The following is a 23,888-nucleotide window of genomic DNA, read 5'->3' as shown; positions in this document are numbered from 1 at the left end:
CCTCCTGGTGCCTGTGTGGGAGGTGGGGTAGAGCCAGAGGCTTCACCTTCCCCAAGTTAGGATAGCTTCCCTGGGGCCCCGCGGAGGAGGGCAGCCAGCACAGGGAGGGGCAAGGGCAGAGCTCTTGGAACTTTGGGGCAGGGGCATGGGGGCTGGGGGTGATGTCCTGGGGCGTGGCGTGGGCTTGGAACTCTGGCCTTCCCCTGAACCTAGCAGGCTCTGGCAGGGCTCCAGGAAAGACTCCTGCTGTGGTATAAATAGATTTCTCCGAAAGGCTGGGGGCTCCGCCAGCTGCAGCAGGTGCCCCCAAGCCTGGCTAGAGGGCCCAAGAGAGAGTGGGCCCAAGGTGGGGGGCAGGCAGGCCATGTGTACAACCTCCACAGCATGGTGGGTGCTGGGTCCTTGTCCCAGGTCCCAGGCCCTAGAACTTTTCAGGTCCCAGAACTTGCCAAGATCTCTAAGGGACCCCTTTTGTGGGTAAGGAAACTGAGGCTGGGTGGCAAAGGGGCTGGGGTAGAGATGAACTGGTTCTCTGAGGCTCAGCGGGTCTACCTCCCGCTCTGTCTCTTCTGTTCTTCACTGGGCGACTTGAATTGAACCCAAAGCTTTTTCACTGAGTTATGTCCTTAGCGCTTTTAAATTAAATTTTATTTTGAGACATGGTCTCACTGTTTACTAAGTTGTCCAGGCTGGGCTTGAACTTACAATGCTCCTACCTCAGCCTCCTAGACTACTGGAACTCTAAGTATGTACCACTGGGTCCAGCTCTGGACGTTATCAGTACAGTGTGACCGAGGTTGGGGTCTGGTTGGTGGGGCAGCAGCCCACCTGAACGGTGTCCCACCAAGGTGGTCTGGGTGGAGAGGGGTGGGGTAGTGGGTGCCAGCACTGATCTGCCGTTCCTTGGCCTCTGAGATGCTGCTGGAACAGGTAAGAGCCAAGGCATGCCTCAGTACTGACTACTAGGGTAAGGCCTGGCCAGGAAGTGCACTGTGAGTGTTCCAGGGCTGCCTGGCTTGGAGGGGCAAACCCTTGTGAGCCCTTCCCCTCTGAGCACAGCCTCTGAGGTGTGGCAGGAGGCAAGGGGAGACCACATGGCTGTGCCAGGTTGGGCTACCCAGGGTGCTCTCTAGGGGAGAATGTGTGTGTGGGTGTTTTCTGCTGGGCCCCGGGCCAGCTTTCCCGGCCCACCCCTTCCCTGTGTTGACCGCTGATTGCAGGGGCCAGGCTGTCTGACTGGGAGCTGGGCTCAGAGCTAAGTTCCCAGCAGGGCGAGGCCCCACGGGACCTAGTGCACAAGGGACTCTAAGAGTCCGGGGTATCCCACTTGGAGCCTCTGAGGCCAAGGCAGGTGTGGGGGTGACACCAGGTCCCACTGGAGCTCGCAGCCTGGGGAACATACACCATATCAGGAACCCAGGGTAGAGTCTGGTGGGGGCGCTGCAGGGCTTCATGGGGTAGGACAGTACGCAGGAGGGGGTGGTGGCAGCTCCTGGGGTGACTCCTGCCTGGTTCTGCAGCCTGAGATCCAGTGCTTCAGTTTCCCGAGCTGTCTGTTGGGAGGTTAAGAGCAGCCACCCCAGGGTGTCATGAGGATCAGACAAGGAGGCGGCAGACAGTGTGTGCCGCTGGGAAAACAGAGGCAACCTTGCCGTTGGGCTGCCCAGCCCGGCAGGGACTGCAGGCTGGGCGATTCCTGTGCTCGCCCGGCTGCGTGGCCTCTGGCCGCCCTCCTCTCTGGGGCGAGAGCCCTTCCTTCCGCTCGGCCCGGCAGCCGGCCCGGTGGTCAGCGCGCCCGCTGAGGCCCGGCGGCCGCTCCCCTTCCTGCGCCTGCCGCGCTTCCTCTTCCTCGCCAGCTTGCAGCCGCCCTTTGTTTCCCGCGGGCCGGGCGCGGCTATCTTTAGGCGGCAGGTGCCGAGCCCGCTATCCTGGTCGCTGGCCGGTCACCGCCCCCCACGTGACGCCGGGCGCTATAAATAGCCAGCCCGGCCGGGATCGGCAGAGCTGGCGCTGCGGGAGGGCGCGCCCGGGTCTCGGGCGCAGCGCGGCCCGCCGGGCAGGCGCATGGAGGCGGCGGCGAGCCCTCGGGCGCGGGTGAGCCAGGCGGGGGAGCGGCGGGACCCTCCGGACCCTCTGGGGGGAACCCCGGCCCCGCCCCCGGGAGGTGGCAACCTGGTGAGCGGGTGGGACGAGCCCGCGAGTCCCTCACTACATTCAAATCCTCAGTGGCTTCTGGGACTCAGCCCACAGATCACAGTCCTGCGTCTCCTGGGAAAACACCGAGCCTAAGGCTCCAGATGCCTCCTCCAGGATCAGAGGGTCCCCTGTTTAGAAGGAGCCCTTCCTTTCTGAAGTCCGGGTGATTCAAACTCCCGAACTAGCTGTGCTTCCCCAGCCTCAGACTCCTTTTCTTCATGCTGTGATTCAATGTTGTTCTTGCTGCCTTAGACTTGGGGTTGAGAAAACCCACTTCGCGCACACAGGGTCTGGCTGAAGACCAGAGAATGTCTTTTTGTCTCTCCCTGGCCTGTTTCCTCATCTGGCAAAGGGAGAGATGGGACTCCCTTAAAGGGTTTTTGAAAAGGAGCGGTTCTGCAGAAAGCAGAGGGCTGGAGCACTGGCCAGAGAAGGCTGGGCCAGGATCCCAGGAAGGGGCGGGCCAGAGGGAAGGAGGAGCTTAAGCCAAGTAGGGTGGCATAGGTAGTGGGCATGGAGGCTGGGCCAGAAAAAGCACACAGTAGAGGGTGGGCAGGTAGCCTGTGCTTGTGCTACAGATGGGGAGTCTAGAATTGGGCCATGGGGAGTCCTTACTGCCTGAGGGCGAAGGTGGGGCAGCCTGGCGTGGGATTCAGGGATGGCAGGTGGGGACCATGGGTCTTGGGTCTGCCCTATCTAGGGTTGGGTGCAGGGCTCTGATAGCAGGGGCTTGGCCTCTCCCTGTAGCTGGAGGCTTTTCAGGCCTGCATCTCTGGGCTTTTTGTTGACCTCACTTGGGGATATTTTAGAGAGGAGGCTCTTACCCATGGGCCAGCTGCAGGCAGGGCTGAAGCACAGGGGGAGTTCTAGGGTAGGAGGGCCTCACATCCCTGGTTTGGATTCCTGGGAAAAGGCAAGTGGCAGAGGCAAGGCAAGTGGTGGGAAGTGTCAAAAGACCAGACTTGCTCCAACCTAGACTCAGTCTAGCCTAGGCTCTGATGTTGCTGCTGACCCAGCCCAGTCTCACCCCAGCTCCTTGCAGGCTTCTGATAACTATGGGTCCCCACGAGAGCAGTATGGGATGACTCAGGCCCCCTCTGCCTGGTGGCTCTCCAGCTCTCAGCCAGGAGGTGCCCTCCTCTAGTACTGGGTAGCAGAACAGGCTGTGTGCTGCAACCCTGGGTTATCAGGTCTTCAGGCCCTGTAGATGATGGGGTCAGCCTCTTAAAAGAGGCTCCGGAGTCCCGTAGCAATATTGGGCCTTTTCTCTCCTTTACCTTTATAAACACGAGCCTGGCTCCAGTGTGTGCGCGCACACATGCGTCCCCCAAGGCCCCCAGGTGCATGTGTGCTATTAGCTTAGGGCGGCTTTCCTCATTGCACTGAGGTGGTTGCGTAGTGGGCACAGGTTAGGGACCCGGGTGGCTAAGCCCGGGAGAAGCCGTCTTCCTTCTGCTTTTCCCTCCTATCTGCGGTATTCCTGCTGTGGTGGTTGAGGCTGGCATGGGGCTGCAACCCCTGCCCTGATCCTGGGAGCAGCAATCCTGCCTTGATATGGAGAGCAGGCTGAAGAGTCCGTACCTCCCTCGCAGCCAGAGCTGGGACAGCGAGATCTGTGTCCAATGCTCAAGGCCAGCAGTGGTGCCTCTGAGTCCAGGGTCCCACCATCGCCCTTCCTCCCCTTGGCTGTGGCTCTGGGGACCCAGCTACTGGGTGGGCAGTTGGAGAAAAGGGTGCTGAGGCAGGGAAAGAGGTAAGAGCTGGAGGGCAGGGGAGCAATGGAAGGCTGCGAGGTGCAGGGTCTTTTCCTTGGGTAGAGGAGACAGGGGTGTGGACACACAGGAGTGATGAGAAATGGAGGCTGGGCTGAAGCCCTGGCCGGAAGGATCTGCTAACCACTGAGGCACAGTGGAGGGACCCTGGAAGCGTCGTGTTTCACCGTTGTGCAGATAGGGAAACGGAGGCCTCAAAGGCCAGTCACATGTCCAGGGTCCGTTTGCCCCTCTGTGAGGAGTGGGCTGGTGCTTCTGGGGACCTTAGGAGCAGTTTGATCTGCAGAAAAAGAGAGGCAAGGAGTAGATGTACCAGGGGCTGACTTTATGACCCCAAGCAGTGTCCTTCTTCAAGGCCCTGTCATGGTTAGACCTCACTCCAGGCCACCTGTGCTGTCACCACCCTGGCATGTGCCTGGCAGCTGGTCCACTCCGAGCTCCTAAAGGGCAAGGCAGCTTGTTTTCCTCCCTGCTTGGCTAGCCTGTGAGTAATCAGGGCCAGGGGCAGAGGCCAGGATGGGGAAGTTATAGTGGTTCTCAGCTGGGTAGCTGTCACCCTGTCCTTAGCGGTTTCCCTGAGGGTGGGCTGTCCATGGGGATCTGGGCCCTGCCATTCCTCAGTGGCCAGTAAGCCTGAGGAAAGCAACTGTTCTGAGAATGTGTGTAGAGTGGGCTATCTGGTGACTCAGGCAGGTAGACCTGGAGTCTTGTTGGGGTTCAGCATGCTGGATGGGGTGTGTCTGGCATCTTCTTCCTGTGTTCCTCACCCATCCTGGTGACTGTGCCTGCATGTCCTTTGTCCTTAGGGCCCTGGGCCAGCTCTGTTCTTTCTTGGGTTTTCACATAGGGAGACTGAGGCAGAAGCAGGGCCATTCATTTCCTTCTCCTCCCCCAGATGTTGCCTTCTGAAGACCAGCCTGCCATCGATGGAGTGGCCCTTGTGGGCCAACCCTGAGCACTGCTGTGCTGCCCAACATTGCCCCAGGCCTGCTGCTAAGGAAGCCACACATCTCTGGCCCTCCCTATCACCTGCGCCTGCTGATGGCCTCTGCTGCCAGGCCTGGTGTCAGCTCTTCTGACTGAGTCCCCGTCCACCCTCCAGGACTTGCCATACACCAATGGGGTAGCGTGACCAAGGGCCTATGCATCAGAGACCTCCTGCCTGCCACAACTGTGACCTCTGCCCCACAGCAACCAGAATCTGTTCCAGTCCAGTTTTCCTCAAGGCCTTGGGGGTTTGGAGCCCACTTTAGAGCAAAGGGGGTCCTTCCCCAGTGAAGGACCCACCCTAGACACTGTGTGGTGGCCACATTCACTTGGGGATTTTTAGATGTTCTTTGCTGAATTTTTGGGTTGTTGTTATCCCCTTTGTACTCAGCCAGCTGGAGAGACGGGATTTTGGAATTGACCATCTTACTTTGGGGGACTGTTTTACTACTTTTTTGGGGGGTAGGGTTGGGTTTTCTTTTTTAATTATCAAACGTTGAACAGCTTTCTTTTCCTTTCTTAAGCACTTGTACAATATTTGTGCAGGGTGTAGGGGTGGGTTTTAGAAAGTCTTTTTCTCAGACAAGTACAAGGATATTACTCTACTTGGTTTTCTGACGCTGGTTTGGCTCCTCTGGCTGCATCCCCAGCCCTCTCTCAGCCCCCTCCTGCCCTGTCTTCCACCCTCGGGAGACATGGCGCGAATGAACCGGCCTGCCCCGGTGGAGGTGAGCTACCGCAACATGCGCTTCCTCATCACGCACAACCCCACCGATGCTACCCTCAGCACCTTCATGGAGGTGAGTGGGCTGGGCGGGTGGCAGGCAGAGGGCCCAGGAAACCTGGTGAGCAGGTACAGGCCTGAGCTGGTGAAGGGAGGCACAGCTGTCCACACACAGTCCTCTCCGTGCAGCTGAGTCCAGGCACCTGTTGCAAGGTCCTAGAAGGGGTACAGGGAGATGTTTGGGGGGAGTCTCAGGATCCAGTAGGTTTGCTGGGGCCAGCATGTGAGCAATGACACTTGCGTCTGTGTAAATCCGGGTGGGTGGAGAGGTGAGGACTCTGTGTCATGGGATGACACAGGAGGGAGTGACCACTGAGCTCTCGAGGGGTGGCACGCAGAGGCCTGCTGCCTGAGACCCCCACACTTGTGGCCAGGTGTATTAGAGTCTGTGATGGGAATGGACCACTAGAGCTGTCAGTGTTTGCAGACCCAGGGCCATTTGCAGGGCTGGCGGCTGTATGTGGGCTAATTACTGAACCTGTTACATGAGGCATTTTGAAGCCCCATCTCAGCTCTCCCTTCCCTGATGTGAGATGAGTTGTTGCGGGCTTGTCGTAGTCAAATGAGGATGGGCATGTGGGTGTGAGAGGGTATGGGTGGGGAATTGTACAGGGAGCCTGGACTCTGGACCCTGAGCCCAGTGCCCTACTGAGGGTGACTGCCCCCTACAGCTGAGAGACCCTTGAGATAACAGCAGGACTGTGGGAAGGACTGGCAAGCACAGCACTGTGTGTGGCTGGGGCTAGGGCTTAGGGTATAACCAGGTGAAGGGCTCAGTGTGTGCAGGATGAGGGCTCAGTGCGGAGCCAGGCACACGGTCCAGAGAATGACGAGGATCAGGGCCCAGAGGGATCAGGGCTCAGCATGTGCAGGATAAGGGCTCAGTATGTGGTAGGGTCAGGGCTCAGTGCTGAGCAGGATAGCAGCTTCCTCCACTGAAGGCACAGAGGAATTCTGAAGTATCCTGTGGCCCCAGAGGTGGGCACCCCCCTCTCACTCCCTGCATTCTCAGAATACTTAGATCCTGGTTTCTGTGTGGCTGGTGCCCCTGTTGCATGGCCAGTAGGCCCCAGTGATCCCTCACCATTCCCAGAATATCTGTTAGGAGCAGGTGGGGGTGGTGCTGGCCCTGCCCGTGCCTGGGTATAAATATCCCTTATCTGGCTGTGAGCTTGATGACCTTTTGACTGGTCAGCGTGGGGTTTCCCTCTGGGTGTCAGCACCCTACTCTGGCTTCCCTGCTGCCCTGAGGCCTCCTGCTTATGGGACCTGCCCCTTAAGAGACCCATTCAGGCAGCCGAAGAAGGAGGGGGCCCTGCCTGCTGGGACACAAGGGGCTTTGTCTAGTAAATTGACCCTGCTGGTAAGAGTTGGGGTACTGGGCAGTGCAGCAGCTAGAGGTGATGTGCAGTGGGCTGACTGAGTGGTTGAGTGTGGATTATGGTAGACAAAGGTGGGGGTTCCTGCCTGTCTTTAGTAGCTGAGGACAAGGCACCTGAGATATTAGGCGACACCATCTGCCAGTCACTGGGCCTGAATCTATGCTGTCTTGCTATGGGGACACAGCCCTGGAGGGGTGTCAAGGGGGATGCAGCCCTCCCCTGGGCCTGAGGCATTCTGCTATGTCCTAGCCAGGGGTTTGGTTCTGAGCCCCCCAGCCCCTGCCCAACCTGCTCCTTCACACCCTGCCAGGATCTGAAGAAGTATGGAGCCACCACAGTGGTGCGAGTGTGCGAGGTGACCTATGACAAGGCCCCGTTGGAGAAGGACGGCATCACTGTTGTGGTGAGGGGGCACGGGGACACTGTGACTGCCCTGGGGGCAGGGCTCAGCTAGGGGTGGATATTTGTTGCTGAGAGAGGCACATGGGCCTCTCTGGGGTCACCTGGGTGTCTGACGGGCCATAGGCATGTGGGCACCTGGAGGAGGCCAGAGATGGGGACATGTAACCAAGAGAAAGTCACCCCTCCTGAATTCTTTTCTCGGACTTGGGCCACAAGGCAGGGTTCAAGTTTGTTGGTTGAAGCCGTGGCTCCTGTGGTTGGGTCCTCTTATGTGTTAGGGGTGGGGCATGTCTGTATTCTACCAGGTGCCACCAGATCCCAGTCTTATGGCAGCCTGGAGCCCTTTACATAGTCCCATCTTAGGGAAAGCAAAGTGTGGGGTCCATATGATCTGAGGCCACATAACCAGGGAATGAGGGCCCCTTGAAGCATGGCTCTCACATAATGACCTGGCCCTGCCTGCCAGGTGTGCTTGTCATGGGGGTCGCCTGAGCCCATCAGCCCGCCAGGTGGGGATCACAGCCTTCCCAGGGGCCTTGCTTGTCTCGGCAGGCCTCTTACCACTTCCTGTCTGGAGCTCTGGCTGTGGTAGGCTGTGGAGGCTGTGGGGGGCCCTGGGGGCTGCTTCCTTGGTTCCCACAGCCCTACAGATCCAGTGCAGGTGGAGGGTGGGGTAGCTCCGTGGCCATGAGCCTTCGGGTTGGGCCACAGTGCCTGGAGCCCCAGAGCCAGCCCTATGAGGTCCCCCGAGCCCTGGCACAAGGACTTTGCACCCTAGGCAGTGGGGCGTGTGGTTCTCTGTGTCCTCCTTGTCCACAGCTGTAACTGTGCATAGCAGCACTGCCTGGGCATTGGAGTGTGTGTAGGAAGAACCTGTCTTTTGGGGTCAGGAAGGCCTAGGCTGAATCCCACCATTGCCTCTTTCCATCTGTGGACCTCACAGGTCACTCTGAGCCTCAGGGTTCTTACCTGGTAGTTGCTTGGGAGGATTCGAGACAAAGGCATGGAAGCACGTCTCGGCACAGGGCATCAGCAGCCCCTCCTGCCCTTCCCCAGCAAGCAGAGGGATGGGGGTTAGATTAAAGGCAACACCCATGGGCCCCCGAGCATTCGCCCCATAGCAATCCATGCCAATCCTGGGGCAGTCCCTCATGCACGTGTCTTACCAATATATGATTGTCTTGTCCCCTGCAGTGCACCCTGGGCTGGCTGCCTCTGATGGAGAATGGCTTCACCTCCCCATTTGGGTCTAGCTGCTGTGCCGAGCCCAACTCCCAGAAATGGGGCCTCACCCACAGCCCTGTCTTTACTTTGTTGTACCTGGCCTGTGTGGCAGCCCAGGGGGCTGGGGATACAGCATTCATAGGGTTGCAGTCTTGTTCGTTACTGCAGGGGACAGGTCCCCTCAGGCCAGCCACTGGTATTTGAGTGGGAAGGACCACTTCTTGTGCTGATAGAAGGGTGTAGAGGGTGCATGGGGGCATTCCAGAGGCTTGTACTCAGAAAGGATGGGGTGATTCGGGAAGGCACCCGGGAGGACCGAGGTGAAGCAGGCAGGATCAGAGCGTCAAGGTGCCCATAGCCCAGCTAGCCCTCTCGCTAGCTCCTGGCATTCTCCTCCCCTCCCAGCAGGCACAGGGTGGCAGGGTAGCCATGCCAACTCCTACAGGTTGGGTCCTCATAGGCTGGTTCACCCACAGGACTGGCCATTTGACGATGGGGCCCCCCCACCCAGCAAGGTGGTAGAGGACTGGCTGAGCCTGCTGAAGGCCAAGTTCTGCGATGACCCTGGAAGCTGCGTGGCTGTGCACTGTGTGGCAGGCCTGGGACGGTGAGTCAGGGGAACAGGTGGAAGTGGGGGAAACAGGGGAACAGTGGAGAGATGGGGCTGTAGACCTCGGGTGCTGCCATTGCTGGAAGCTCTCTTGGAGCTTGGGGTCTGATAGTCAGGCGGGACACTCTCACTTCCCAGCTTGGGCCACACCCACATGATCACCCCAGAGGCCCGACTCCCCAAAGGCGAGGCTCCCCTGACAAACCCTCTAATGGCCTGGCAGGCAGGAAGTCCTTCCCGAAGTCTGACCTGACTCCTTCCTGCAGTGGTTGCTGCCCTGTACTCCTCCAAAGACACAAGGGCGCCCCTGTGAGCTGGACCATGAATGCATCTCTGCTCAGAGAAGGATCAGCAGCTTGGACCTCACTGAAAGGACCTGAGCAGTGGAGCATGGCGTTCACAGCCAGCCTATACTGAGCCCTCAGCCTGGGACAGACCTGAGCTAAGGCCTTCATCTATGTGCCTTAGTTTCTCTGTGATGCATTTTACCCGTGAGACACTGAGAGGCAGTCCAGCCCCCCTGGGGTTGCACAGGAAGCTTAGGAGAGTCAGGATCTGGTCCCAGGTGATTCACTGGGCTGGTCTCCAGCTCTGTGCCCTTCCCAGGGGAGCTGAGAGGACTGGAGTGGGTCTGGCCCCTGTGAATGCTCCCCATCCCCTTCATCCTCAGTAGGGAGCATATCAGGGGAGGGCTAGGGCATAGAGGCTCAGGTTACCCCAGCCCTGTTGTCTGTTTACAGCGCTCCAGTCCTGGTGGCACTGGCCCTCATCGAGAGTGGGATGAAGTATGAGGATGCCATCCAGTTCATCCGGCAGTGAGTGGCCAGCTGTGGGGCTGAGTGGGCAAGTGCTTGGGGGCCTGGGATGGCACTGTGGCCTCTCCTCACACCCCCCACTCTGGTAGTGCAGTGACCTCCCACAACCCCACCCGTACCACAGGTCTTCTCTTTGCTCATGTGATTCCCTTGGTCTGAGGCTACATGTGGCAGCAGGGCTGGACCAGCCTTGGGACAGTCAAGAGCCAAGAGCCAGCAGCAGCAGGGGTGCAGGATGACTGTGCTCCACCTCTGCAGCTGGCCAAAGGAGCAGCCAGGACCTTCTGCGGCATGCCCCGGTGTTGTCTTCTCATTGCTGAAACAAAGTGTTCACCACCCAGAGTTAAAGGAGGAAAGGTTTAATTTAGCTCTGTTTATAGAGGTTTCAGTGTATAAGTCAGCTGGCTCCAATGCAGGGTGGTGTGGCAGAGGGCCATCACAGAGGTGAAATAGTTCATGGTGTGGCAGGCAGAAAGCAACAAGCAGCAGGCATCAGCAGCCTGCCTCTGGGCGGCGCTACCCGGGTGAGGCATCTGCCATTAGTCAGTCCGTTCAGCCTCAAGCAGAACTATGCTAATTCCAATCAGCAGGCTAATTTAATACCACGCCCCTTAATCTGGTGTCACACACCCTAGATCCAGCACCTGTTGAGGATCTTGGATATGGTCCAGGCTCTCAGTGGGAGGCAGGAATCTGAGCCTCCCAGTGTCGTCTCTATGCACCGGGTGCTAGCTAGCACCAGGGCCTGGCTGCCTTCCAGCCTGTTGTTCCTGGCGAGGCCCTTTGCTGCTCTCCTTGGAGGTTTCTAGCCAGCTGCCTTCTAGTCACTGGGTGGCCTCCCTGGGGAGGACTCCCATCTGCCAGCTCAGCCTGATCTTGTCCCTTCCCCCCACCTGTGTAGTGTGCACACACAAGTTTCACACACACACACACACACACACACACACACACACACACACACACACACTCTCTTGTTGGGTGCACTCTGGCGCTGCCCTGAGACAGCCTCTGCCAGGACTCAGCATCTTCCCGAGGCATGCTTTTCACTAGCTTGCCTCTTGACATGATCATACCTGCAGCTGCAAGTATCTTGAGTGGGCCTGGGTAACATGCACATGGGGGCGTGGATACCCAGACACATGCACACCTTCAAACACATGTCATACCAGGACACGTGTGTTCTTGTACTTGGGCACATGCACAAGCATAGCAGTACACACGTGGGTGCACTCATCCTTTCTCTCTCCAGGCTCTGGGATGTAGTCCTGGGCAGGACTGGTTGCACAGAGTGCGCCAGGCCTTTGAGTTGGTGGTACCCTCTGCAGTATACCTCTGCTTGTGGGTCCTGCAGCCTAAGGCTGTGCCAGGCAGGGCAGGCCGAGTTCTACTGGCCACGAGGAGAAGCTGCAGCCCATTTGCTCTGTGTATGTGTGGGGTGGACAGTTGGCCATGCCAGAGCCTGGGTGACTTTCTGACTGACCCCATCTCCCCAGGAAGCGTCGTGGCGCCATTAACAGCAAGCAGCTCACCTACCTGGAGAAATACCGGCCCAAACAGAGACTGCGGTTCAAAGACCCGAACACACACAAGACCAAATGCTGCATCATGTAGCTCAGGCTTTGGCCAGGCCTGGGGCCTCTCATGGTTTGCTCTTCCTGTCCTGGCTGACCTACGTGGGCCTGTCTTCCTGTGCCTCGGCCCCCCTGTGTCCCAGGAGTCAGGTAGCTGTATGTTCCGTGTCTTGGGCACGTGGCTCCCAGACTGGTCATCCCCCATCTCCGGACCTTCTGCCAGCGACCTTCAACAAGCCCACCCCTACCACAGGTTTCTTCTCTCACCTGGACATGGCGGTGGGTGTATTTTTAACCACTGGGCCCAGCCCCTCAGTGGCGGCCCCTTATCCTCTGCTGTTCTTGGCACCTTAAATTATTGGATCCCGGAGCAGTCAGATGCTCTGGACACTCAAAGGCAATAAAACAGGAACCGTGATTGTGTGTGGGGAGTGTGTGCAGGGCCAGGTGGCGTGGACTGTGGCTTTGGGGTCTGTGGTTGCTGGGAGGCAACTGAAGCCTATGCTCCCCATAGGCTGGGGTTCCAGCATGGTCCTGTGGTGCCCCCTGGTGGCCATATGGGGGTCCTGTGCTCCAGTTTGGGTTTGTATCTCCGACATACCCACGTGGAACTGGGCCACTATTGGGTTGCAGGTTGGGACCTTAGGGGGTGAGGCTGGGTTACCAGCATTGCTGCTCTGCAAGTCAGGGTGAGTTCCTGTGGCAATTTTGGGGCTTTGGGTCCTCAAAGTGGGGAAGGCTCCAGCAGGGCTTGCATCTCAGCCTTGAAGGCCCAGGGAAGGGTCCCAGCAAGTGGTGGGGTGAGCTTCAGGTACGGAGGCCACCAGTGGCTTAGAGCTGAGGAAGGCAAATGCTTTCTGCCTGGCTGTGGGCACATGGAAGGATGTGCGTGTAGAGAGGCTGCCCAAGGGCCGGGCTCACACTGCTTCCTGCTTCTGGGTATAGGTACCTAATCTGGGGGCTGCCTGCCTATGGAGGAAGGATGTAGGCGAGCAGGGGCAGGACTGGGAGCGTGGGCCCAGGGCTGGCCTGGCTGAGTATAGAGGGGCTGGCAGCGTTGTTGCCCCGAGGCCTGAGCCATTGACACCCGCCCACAGGCCTTCATTGACCCATCCCCTTGGCCAACGCCTAGGCTGGTGCTTCAGCCCCAGAAGGGACCCAGATCACTGCCTGTCTGCATCTGCCACCTACCCTGTGGCCGTTCTCTCCCCAGAACCCTGCCTAGCCTGTTCTCCTCCCACACTACACCTACTCTGAAGGGTCTTAGGAGAGCTCAGTTGGCCCCCGAGATCACTTTCTCTGCTCTTCCAGGAGGGCGAGCTTGTCCATGAGCTCCGTGGTGAGCCCCTACCAGAAGCTTATTCCGCCAAGGCAGCGCCCCCCACCTGGGCCTGACTCCTGCACTCCCAATGAGGGCACTGCGGTGAGGGAGAAGACCCGCCTGCTCCACCAGGCCTAGCATTGAGCTGCTATTCCTGCAGGGGCCATGGCAGAGCACCTGCTGTATGCCAAGTTCCCCGAACCTGCCTGTCCCCAGAACTCAGCTAGCAGCCCTTGCTGCCTCATCTCCTGTCCTCAGAGGAGGACAGATTCCTGGAGCCTGAGGGGCGTGGCCAGTCAGTGTTGGCTCCAGGAAGCCCCTTGGGAGCCTCAGGCTTTTGCTGAGTGAGGGCAAGAGGAACTGCAGGGGACTCTGGGCAGCCAGTGGGGCAGCTAGCACACCCACCCTGAGGAGACTGCTACCCTGCTGAGACAGCTCTGCCACCTGCCAGGCTGGATCTAAGCCACTGTCGCCAGCCAAGGGTAAAGCAGAGGGGCCTTCAAGACAGGTGTCCATGAGGTTGGGTGCAGGTGAGGTTTGTGACAAGGCAAACTACCCCTCCCTCCTACCCAAGTCCCCCAAGCAGCTCCACTTCTGGAAAAAACTGAGGGAGGAGACTGTGCGTGGCCAGCTGGCCTGGGCTCCTGGGCTCCTGGGCACAGGTCTACCAGGTCTGTCAGTGTTTAGTTTGTCCTCTCCTTAAGCACACCCATGGACTCTATCTAAGGCACATTTGGAGGAGGTCACTGTATTTCTTTCAATCCTTCCTCCAAGTCCCAGGGCTTGCACCCCAGGCAGCATGGCCCACCCCAAGATACACACAGGTTTGGAGTTAGGGAAGATGGGCTGGGATTCTGCTGGGGAGGAAGGTGCTTAGCCTGAAGAGGCTGGGCTTGCCCACTAGGCCTGGGGGTGTTGCAGGAGCAGTTTCTAGCATAGGTGAGCTCAGGAGCTGTCAAAGCAATCCGGACCTAGGAGTGAAGGGCAGTAGAAGGCCCTGCTAGAATGCTGTGTGGAAAGCTGGCTGGTCTGTCATTGTCCTGGGAGACCCCTGCTGTGACTCAGGATGAGCCTTGGGCCCCCGGCAGGGCAAGCCCCCCCCCCCATCTTCTCTTACAAGGCCACGGCATTTTTAGATGGAACATCAGAGGCCCACATAGTCCAGGCCTTGCCTCAGGCCTTGCAGCTCAAATTCAGTGCTTTTGTACCTGGGAGGGCCGGCTGCCAGCTCTGACTGGAGGAGGAGGTGGAAGGGAGGTTGGGCTGGGGCCTGTCCCCCACCATTGGTCCCTCAGCCACTGCCAAACCCCAGGCTAGAGGCAGACTGAGAGCCATGGTCCCGGCCAGTAGCTCCCTGCAGCTGTGAGTGCCAGGACTTGGGCTTATCTCTGGGCAGGAGGGGCAGGCCATTTGCAGGCTCTACCCACCACAGCCTCTGCAGCCCCCTATCCCGTTAGCCTTCCTGCCAGTGTCTTCTATGGCTTGGCTTGCCTACAGTGAGGCCCAAGGGTGGAAGGTGAGCAGCCGACAGGTGTGATGCTTTTTTTTGTTTGTTTGAATCTAGACCTTTCTTTCAAATGGAAAAGTTATACAATGAAGCTCTGTGTGCCAGGCTGGCCTTTGAGGGTGGAGGGAAGGAGGGAGAGGGTGGAAGGACAGCAGGAAGTCACTTCTGGTATCTGATTGATTCATCCTGCAAGAAGCAGAGCTGCCCGGTGGCAAATTCCTGGATGCTGGGATCTGGGTCTCTTTCGAGTTCTTGCAAAGCTTCAGGAGAGAAGGTTTAAGTCAGAGGTAGCCATGGCCTGGGAGAAGCTCCCCTCATTCCATCTGGCTGAGGTCCCAGAGAATTCCCTTCCACATTCTTAAGGCAGCTGTGGGGCCCTTGTTTCACGGGAGCTGAAGAATGGGCTGACCCATGCTCTGGTGCTGAGAGCGAGGCCTGGGGAGGGGATTGGGTGGTGCCGAGGTGGCCTCTGGGATGCTTCTGCTTAGGCCAGGGGTCTTGTGTTGTTGCTGCCCTGGGCTTGGGGGGCTGGAAGAGCCCTGCTCCTAGGGGCCTCAGTCTTGCCATCTTTGAAATGGTCTGAGGATGCTGAGCTGGGCCTGGGGCAGGGGCCACACTGCTTACTGTGGAGCAGCATCTCGATGTCCCCGGTGCTCTCCATCTGGGACATGGCCTGGGGGAAGTAGCAGATGGTATAACCTGCGGGAAATGGGGTGCAGCTGGCCAGCGGGTAGCAGCTCCGACCTCTCCGAGGGCCCAGGCCCCTCTTCCTCAGCCCTCAGCCCCTTCACCCACTCTTTTTCCTCCTGCTGGTGGGTGGGTCAGGGTGGGCATAGGGCAGGCTAGGCCTGGTGGGTCTCCAAACTTGGTTCTCCCTCTGCCCACCTATGAAGATTATTGCCCAGGTTTTCATGTGATGGTGGCAGCTGTACAGGTACTTGAGGGCCTGTTCCAGGTGGATGCTGAACTCTTCCTGGCTGCGGGTCATCTGATGAGGGGACAGCCACCTGTCACTGTCTGGGGCTAGGCCCAGAGGGACCACTCATCTCCATCCATGTCCCCTCCAAAGCCTTCAGAACAAACAGGATACAGCCAGCCCGGCTTCACCACACCCTGACCCTCACCAGGCAGGTCCAGAGGAAGTGGCAGGCACTGAGGCTGCGCTCCCAGGCCAGGATGCAGAAGAGGATGTGCCGTGGCTGCCAGCGTAGCAGGGTAGCACAGCGGTAGAAAGCAAACTTGGCCTGCTGTGGAGATAGCCACGGGGCGGGGTGGTGGTGGTTCCCCACTGCCTGGTCATCCACAGACCACGGCTCGGGTGAGCATCAGAGGAAGCCTGCCATGCTGGTGCTGTGGGGGACATGCTCCTGCCCACCCAGATGCCCCTGTGCAGCGCTTCTGCACTAGGTACACATGGATGAGGCAAAGAGAGTTCTGTCCACATTCTGGCGAGTTTAGGGAGTGGCTGAGCCCTGCCTGAGCCTGGGATGGGCCCCAATAGTGAGCAGAATGGACAGCAGAGTCCTGTGTGGTGGGGAGTAGGGTGGGGTGGGGTAGGGTAGGGTGGGAGGTGGGGTAGGGTGGGGGAAGGGCTGTGGTTCCGGTGCTGGCTCAGGGAGCCCCTTACTGTGCCACCTGCCTGCCCAGCCCCCTGGCCAAGGAGAAGCCCTATTAACCTGTCCTGTCGCAATGGGCACTGACCGTGGCGACAGCTGGGCATTGGTCCTTTAGGTGCAGGAGCAGGGGCACCATGCTCTGGTACACCTGGGTAAGGTCACTGAGCTCCCCACCTGCCATCGAGGTCACGAGTTCCCCAAATAGTGCCATGGCTGCTGCTCGAATCTGGTCCCGCTCCTGCAAGACAGGTCTCAGACAGAGCCCAGCTCCCACCCGACTTGGGGCTCCAGCCCAGTGGGTTCTCTCCGCAGGGCCCTTTAGCTAGGCCTCTGTCTCCCAGTACAGAGCCAAGCCGCGTCCCTTAAGCAGGACTCCAGGGAGGGGCCAGGCCTTCTCCCTCAGATAAAGTTCCTAGCCTGTGTCCCAGGTCAAACTCGGAGACATAAAATCAATTTCATAACAACAGCTTGAAGCTGTCAGGAATGCAGCTCGGGTGCGTGCGTGCGTGCGTGCGTGCGTGCGTGCGTGTGTGTGTGTGTGTGTGTGTGTGTTATTCCCCCTATTTCCCAGTGAAGGAGAAGTAGTCCCTTTAAATGAGAACCCGTCAGTCCGAAGGCTGAGGTTTTTGGCGCAGTTTTGACTTGAGGGTCAGAGCAAAGCGATGCGTTCGTGTTCAGGCATAGGAGGGAGCCGAGCGCCATCTGGTGGACAACCAGCCAACCTGGTCCACCTGCAGGACATTAAGGTCGCCTGCAGCCTGATGTTAACAGGTAGGGGCTGAGAAGACAGCTCAGTAGAATAATCCCCGGTTCCGAAAAAAAAAAAAAAAAAAAAAAAAAAGAGGGAGGCACCCCAGCCCGTCTGATCCCTGCGCCTACGTCGTCGAAGAAAGTGTGGATGCTGATGGCGACATTGAGGCTGTAGGCGCCTGCGCCCTGCATGCCCAGGCAGTGCAGCGCTTCCGACATGGTGTTCATGATGCCCACGACCGCTAGCTCATTCTTCTGGAAGAAGCCTTCGAGGAAGTACGGCAGCTGCGCGCGGAGCAGGCTTTCCTGTGGGCAGCAGGGTGGTGGGTGGCGGCCGGGGACCCACTCCTCTGGCCCTGTGCACCCACATCCTGACCAGCTGTGGTCCTCTTGCCCCACCTGTGGCTGTGTGTTCCAGTGCCTGGAGCTGCAGATCCCACTCACCCCCACCCATCAGGAGCCCGTGGCTCTGGGTGGGGCCTCTTCTCCCTATCCCACTTGGGGTCTTTGAGGAATGACAGGAGAGACAGGAATGCACAGGGCCCTCCGTGCTACTTGGGTTCCAGCTCCTTCCTACTCCCAAGCCTAGGACACCCCCACCTTTGCCCCATTTCCAGGCTTGCCGTGGGTCACATGGGTTCTGACGCTGGGCCAGGAAAAGGCTGGTCATGTTCATAGCCAAGTCGCTAGTTCCTCTTATAACTGGTATTTTGTGTGCACCAGCAGAGGCTCCAGGCGTTTTGTGTTGCAAGAGGCCCTGTGGTTCTGTTTTCACACCTTTGCTTTGAACGTGCATTTCCAATTTATTCCCAGCCAGTTTGGCTGCCCCTTTGTTTGCACTGCCTTCCGGAATCCTCAGGTGCATCGTCGGGAAGCAGTGCGGCTGTTTCCTGTCATTGGCTCCTTGTGTGCAAGCCAGGTTGGGTTTTTTTTAAAATTTTTTAAACTTTTAAATAAGTTTGAAGCAGATTTTGTTGGCTTCCTAAGCTCCATTTCATTTAAAAATATTAAGTTTGTTTCCCCCAAGTGAGTCATATGACAGCACTGCACACTTCCTGCCTGTCTGTAAGAGCTAGTGTGCCAGGACCAGGTTCCTGCTATGGGCAGCACTGGCAGGAGGGGATTCTCATGGGATGGGCAGAAAAGAAGCTGAACAGCATGATATGCTGTCCTGTGCTCAGGTGGGCTGGCCTACTTTGTCCTGTCATGTCAGCCCACATGTCCCTGCCCCGATAGTCTTCCCTGCCCAGGTGCTCAGGGGTCTGTCTGTTCCCTCTGGCTCATACCTCAGGGATGGGCAGAGAACTACAACCTCTTCTTTTTTTTTAATATTTATTTTTTTTATTTATTACATTTATTTATTGTGTGTGTGTGTTTGTGTGTGGCCAGCTCAGCCCACTAGGGGGCGGGGCTGGCTGGCATGTGGTGCTGGGGGATCGAACCGAGGTCCCTGTGCTTTGCCAAGCTTGTTTACAAGTAGGTGCTTTAGACCACTGAGCCATCTCTCCAGCCCCTACAACCTCTTCTTCATACCAAGCCTTCCTGGTCCAGCAGGCCCTTGCCTGCCTTCTCCATTCCCCACAGGACCCCAGTCAGTGCAGGGTGTGCAGGAGATGCATGGAAACTATGGCCATGAGTCTGGGAGAACAGCTGGAGAAAGCACAGAGGTAACTGAATGGATGAAGGAACAAATGATTGGGTGAATGAATATAAAAGGAGTGAATAAATGAAATCATGGGGCAATGAGTCAAATGAAAAATTCTAAGAGCAAACGTGGGTGTGTGGGTGAATGGATAAATGTGTAGGTGCTGGATGGGAGGGTGGATGGGTGGATGGGTACAGGGATGGCTAGATAGGCAGATGGGTGGATGGGTGGATGATGGATGGATGGACAGAGGCATTGCTGCCTGAGTGGATGAGCTAGATGGGCAAGTGATAGGGAGGCTCCCTTTCCCATCATGAAGCTCCCATGAGTCACAGGCAGTGCACAGGGCTTTGGTGATTGAATGGGGATCTCTCGCTAACCACATGGAGACCTCTAGGTTCAACAGAATTGGTGGGGTAGGCTGACAGTAAAATGGTTTTAGGAACTCTTTGGAAACCATCCCTTCTGTGGCCTTCCAATGGTCTCATTTGTTCCTACAAGCTCCTCACAGCATCCTTCTCCACCTGCAGCAGACGGGGCTGCACCTCCCTGTGGGACCCTAACACAGCCCCCAGGGGGGCTGAAGGCCTTGACCTTCCTGACCACCTGGAAACACCTCTATCCAGCTCAGTGTTTGTATTGTATGATGGTACCACTGGCTGGGCCCAGGTAGGGTGTCAACATCAGAGGCATTGCTGCTGTGTGCGGCAGCCAGTGGCTCCAGGGCTGACCGTGGCTCGAGGGCCGTCTGAGGCCCGGCACTGGTCTCTGCAGTCCTGTTCCCTTGCCCCTTTTATGGACGGAGGCCCTGAGACCCAAGGGCTGAAGGAAGTACTGAGAGCCAGCTGGAATGAAATGGAGTGGAGACTGGTCTACATCTTGACACCTAACCATGCACAGTACCTTGGAAACTCTCAGAACAGGATGTCAGGAATTCTATGGCCTGAGCTGGGGACCTCCCTAAGTCAATCTACAGACCTTCTACCAGTTATTTATTAGGGATGCAGGTTGCTATGGTGATGGGGCAGTGTTGCATGGAGTACAGAAGATATGTCAACTGCTAGTTGGGGGAGCCCACCCACTAGTTTCTCTGGGGCAGTTTTCTCTGGACAGGCTTGGGCACTTCCTCAGAGGGCACCTGAGATCTGCAGTAGATTCGTCTCCTCCTGGTGTACAATAGACATTGTTACTGGGGAAGGGACACTGCCAACCTTCCCACAGCCTGTCCCTGTCTGCAGATGAGGAGAGATGGTTTGAAGTCAATCTACTGAAGGGACAGAGCCTGAAAGGACAGAGCCAGGGCCCCACCTGGTGGGCCTTTCCTTCTCCAGTGCCTGAAGCTATGGCATCTGCCATCCCTCACCTTCTCTGGGTGGAAGAGGATGTTTCCGAGGGCCTGCAGGCTGGACACACGCACCTCTGGGCTGGTGTCGCAGAGACCTTTTGCCAGCAGAGTCCTGGCAGTCTGACTTGGAAAGACCTCCAGCAGGGCAGGGCTGTAGAGGAACTGGGGGTGGATCACACAGGTCAGGTTCAGCGTCCTCTCAGGACATCAGCGTCTGGGTGGACACATAGGGACAGGGGCACAAGTGCCCCAGACTCTCCTACTGGTGGGGTGGGAGCCCACTGTTGGTTTTGACTTGGGTTAAAGGCCTCAGATTACCTGTTGTCCATCATAGAAAATTGTCCCCTGCCCCCAGCTTGGCTCAGAGCCCATGGCTCCAGAGCTGGCCACATCCAACGTCTTTCTGAGTCCTGCACTTTTATAAACCCAGGCAAGGACCTGGAGTCCCACTGGGGCAGGCTGAGGCTAACATTAGCATATGGGACTCCTTCAGGTGTCCAGGAGCATTTTCAGGGTGTAGACAGGCAGGATCCCCAACCTGCAGCCTTGCTCCTACCTCCGTGAGGATGAGGATGGCCACCTTCCTCTCACGCTCCTCTTGGCTCTGCAGGCTGGGCAGCAGCTGGCCAAGTACGGCCTTAATCTTCTCGCAGTTGTTCTGCACCATGGCCCTAGGGGACAGGGCCTAGGCTGTTGTCATTTCCCAAGTCTACTACCTTCCTGCCAGTGCCTGGGCTAGGGATGTCTGTGGCCAGGAGGGTCCCGATGTGGGTGAGCATTCTGATGTGGTGGGCATACATCTCTGTGAGCCCATCTCACTCCTCTTGTAGCCCAGTGTCCAATCTGTGCCAACTTGGGCTGGGATGGAGGAGGCCAAGAAATAACACTGACAGCCCTTGTCCCTCAGGAGGTCTCAGGCCAGGTAGGGGCTGAGGAGATGCCAGCATCAACAGGCATGCCTGTGACTAGGGCAGCAAGCACATTCCCATGGTGCCCTAGGGCCTCTGTGCATACAGTTGGGGTCCCCAGAGCCTGCCTGTGAGCGGGACCCCTTGGATTCCCAAGTGGTTCTAGAATACCCAGACTCTGTCACTCTGAATGGTACATTCAGCCCTGGGGGTGGTGGCAGCCTGCAGCAGGGACTTCTTCCCTACCCGCACACTGGTACCTGGCCAGGAGGACCACACCCTGTGCGTAGGTGCCAATGGAGGAGAAGTGTTTCCAGGCGCTCTGCAGCTCCAGGTAGGCAAAGTCATGCCAGTGCCCTGTGGTGGACAGCAGGCTTTTCAGAGCTTCCAGGGATGAGCTGTGGCCAAGTAGAGGAGTCAGGGGCTGCCCAGATCCACAGTGGTCATCCAGGCCGCCCCTGCTCCTGGGAGGGCGCACCTCCCCACGTGGAAAGGCATGCTGGCTCCTGTCCTGACTGCAGCCACTATCAAGACCTCTGTGACACTTGCCTGGACCTGCCTTCTTCTTCACAGAGACCCTCTAGTGTGGCAGCTGGAGATGGGCTGGGGTCCTGTCTGTGTGTGTGTGTGTGTGTGTGTGTGTGCAGGCGCGCACGCCAGCTCTTGGGGAGTGAGACTCAATTTTGGTTTGGCACCTGTGATTGTGTCCTTAGAGCATCCCCAGAGGGGACAGTGACCTTCTGTCTAGGCAGTGGGGTGGGACTCAGAGGACATGAGGCACTGTGGACACTTGAGAGGCTCTGGGACTCTGGCGCCTGCAGAGGGTAGGGAAGACCAGGGTGCATGCCGTACATCAGTAAAGAGGAATGCCTTACGGGGTGCAGGGCAGACCTGTGAGCAGGTGCCTCACCTGAACTCCTCAGGTAACCATCCCTTGCTGCCCTCCTTCACAGAGGAGGGAGCATCCCAGAGAGGTGAGGTGTCCTGTCCGAGCCTCACAGCCTGATCAAGGGCAGCAGAAACAGTCAAGCCAGGCCTTTGGCTCCAAACTCATGCAGTGACATCACTGTAACAGATACAGGGCTGCCCCAGGCACTGATTGCAGTCCCTGGGTGCACGTTGATGTTATGGGAATGTAGGATAGCCTGGTGCGCTGTCCTGTCTCTTCCTGGCTACCTCTTGCCTGGGCACTAGGAGTGGTCACCTGGTGTGTAATCACACCCTGGAACGGGGCTCAGCTTGGACAGCATGTTTCTGAGCAGATTTGCAAAACCAAGTGTCAAAGGATAAAATGCCATTCTGAAAGTCCCTGATGGTGCCAATTCAAATGCCAGCTGGCTTGTCATCTTGCCCCAAGCTGTGTCATTAAAAAGAGGCAACATTTTCCAGGTCACTGGGCTCAGCCACAAAACGATGATGGTTTTCAGGAGACAAGGACTTGGAGGAGATGGGACATTTTGTTCACTCTTGCAGGCTCTGGAAATTTTGGTTCTGGGGCACCTTGGACTTTGTGATTGCTTATCTTTTGTGACTATGCTGACCCTCTTGCCACAATCGGACTTCCAGGGAGGTGGCTGTTAGCTGACTTCTGGGAATCCTTGCCTCTGGATCCCTGCTCCCTACAACCTACAACCTACAGCCCTCCTCAGCCCAGGACCCCTAGCAATGCCCGGGGACATACATCTCTCCTCCTGGCCACAAGGTCATGCTGTCCTTCAGTCTCTCAATACTCTGGGATCCTAGTGGTACCCACCCCAGCCTCAAGGAGCTCTGCTTGCCCTGAAAGGAACAAAATCTCAATGGACTAAGGTGGTGACGTGTTCCCCGAGGGCTGGCCAGATACCAAATGCCTTCCCTTCTTCTTTCATCTTGGTTTTACTTTTGTTTTTAGCTGTGGCAAAATGCATTTACACAATTTACCATTCCGATGGTTTTTAGGTGCACAGCTTGGCAGTGTTGAGCACATTGACAGCGCTGCGTAACCACGCCCACCATTCATTCACCCACAGAACTTTCTCAGACTCACCCCAAGCTGCAATGGACTCTGAGTTTCCTGCCCTAGCCCTGGCACCTTCCATGTCTCTGTCTCTATGGATTCAACTTCCTTAGGGACCTCATGGGTGGAGCCCTACAGCACTCACCTTCTGACTGCTGCCCTCCATCTTTGCCCCTGCTACCTTGTGCACCAGGACACCTTCCTTTTTAGGGCTGCATAGTATCCCCTCACATGTACAGATTGGTTTCTTCACTGCTTGTCCATGGTGGGCAGCTGGGGGCTTTCCATTTGTTGGCTCCTTATAGTGACACATGCGGCTATGCAGCTAGAATTTTCTAGGATCTAGGGCTCCTGCTTTCATTCTGTCAGGCATAAACTCAGGGGTGGGATTACTGGATCACAAGCTGGACTATTAGACTATGGTTTCATTCCCTCTGCTGGCAATGGGGATTGAACCCACAGTCATCATGCTAGGCTACATTCCAGGCTTTGCTTTTTCTTTCTTGTGAGACAGCATCTCATTACACTGCTAAGTTGCGTGGGTTGGGGTAGAACTTTCAGTCAGCAGGTGCCAGCATGCCAAGCTACTGTGTTTAATTTTTTGAGAAATTGCCATGTGCCCTCTTTCCCAGCAGCAGCGCCCGTTTCCGTTCCCGACCTTGGACCTCTGGTTTCTCTTGCCAGCACTGGTTACTTCCTGCCTACTCTCCTAATTGTAACCACCCTAATAGGTGAAAGCTTCTCTTCTTTATCAGAAGCCTTTGTCCCCTTGGTCCAGTGGAACACTGGGACACCAAGGAGGCCATGCAGATGAGGATGACATAGGTTTGAAATAGGGAATGAGGGGCCTGGAGGGACTTGTCACTCCAGTGATGACAGGAGAGGAGTGGAAGCCCTTCGTGGGACAGAACATGCACTGGTGGGAGGGAGACTCTGCTGAGAACTGACCCATGAGTCTACATCTTTAAAGTGAGGATCTTTGCTGGTCAGGGAAGTGGTGTGTGTGTGTGTGTGTGTGTGTGTGTGTGTGTGTGTGTGTGGTCAGTGCTCATGGTGT

The 23,888-nt window shown here is 57.3% G+C and overlaps 2 protein-coding genes across 3 annotated transcripts in view; one reads left to right on the top strand and one right to left on the bottom strand.

The window, feature by feature from the left end:
• Positions 1 to 1,985: 1,985 nt before the first annotated feature.
• On the top strand, positions 1,986 to 12,161 carry Ptp4a3 (protein tyrosine phosphatase type IVA, member 3). 2 transcript variants are annotated; one of them, XM_004638922.2, is made up of 6 exons: positions 1,987 to 2,094; positions 4,864 to 5,755; positions 7,432 to 7,524; positions 9,224 to 9,354; positions 10,098 to 10,172; positions 11,666 to 12,161. In XM_004638922.2, the coding sequence occupies exons 2-6, from the start codon at positions 5,651 to 5,653 to the stop codon at positions 11,781 to 11,783; spliced, it is 522 nt and encodes a 173-aa protein (XP_004638979.1). In that variant the 5' UTR covers positions 1,987 to 2,094; positions 4,864 to 5,650; the 3' UTR covers positions 11,784 to 12,161. The 2 variants fall into 2 exon arrangements, with proteins under 2 accessions (XP_023579682.1, XP_004638979.1); XM_023723914.1 differs by lacking the exons at positions 10,098 to 10,172; positions 11,666 to 12,161 and adding an exon at positions 9,624 to 9,911 and having other exon boundaries at positions 1,986 to 2,094.
• Positions 12,162 to 14,687: 2,526 nt separating this feature from the next.
• Positions 14,688 to 23,888, bottom strand: part of LOC101592461 (maestro heat-like repeat family member 5) — a 64,373-nt gene continuing 55,172 nt past the window's right edge. The window contains exons 22-30 of the mRNA XM_023723924.1: positions 21,096 to 21,233; positions 20,484 to 20,598; positions 19,946 to 20,089; positions 17,067 to 17,243; positions 16,273 to 16,425; positions 15,696 to 15,818; positions 15,457 to 15,559; positions 15,196 to 15,270; positions 14,688 to 14,831 (exon numbers count right to left, since the gene is read on the bottom strand). Of these exons, the coding sequence (XP_023579692.1) occupies positions 14,731 to 14,831; positions 15,196 to 15,270; positions 15,457 to 15,559; positions 15,696 to 15,818; positions 16,273 to 16,425; positions 17,067 to 17,243; positions 19,946 to 20,089; positions 20,484 to 20,598; positions 21,096 to 21,233 (1,129 nt within the window). The 3' untranslated portion in view covers positions 14,688 to 14,730. The remainder of the gene's footprint in view (positions 14,832 to 15,195; positions 15,271 to 15,456; positions 15,560 to 15,695; positions 15,819 to 16,272; positions 16,426 to 17,066; positions 17,244 to 19,945; positions 20,090 to 20,483; positions 20,599 to 21,095; positions 21,234 to 23,888) is intronic.

This window comes from Octodon degus, unplaced genomic scaffold, assembly GCF_000260255.1.
Source record: "Octodon degus isolate 3935 unplaced genomic scaffold, OctDeg1.0 scaffold00104, whole genome shotgun sequence".
Classification (NCBI taxonomy): Eukaryota; Metazoa; Chordata; class Mammalia; order Rodentia; family Octodontidae; genus Octodon; species Octodon degus.
Note: the sequence above shows the minus strand (reverse complement) of the source record. Positions and strands in the feature narration are given on the sequence as shown.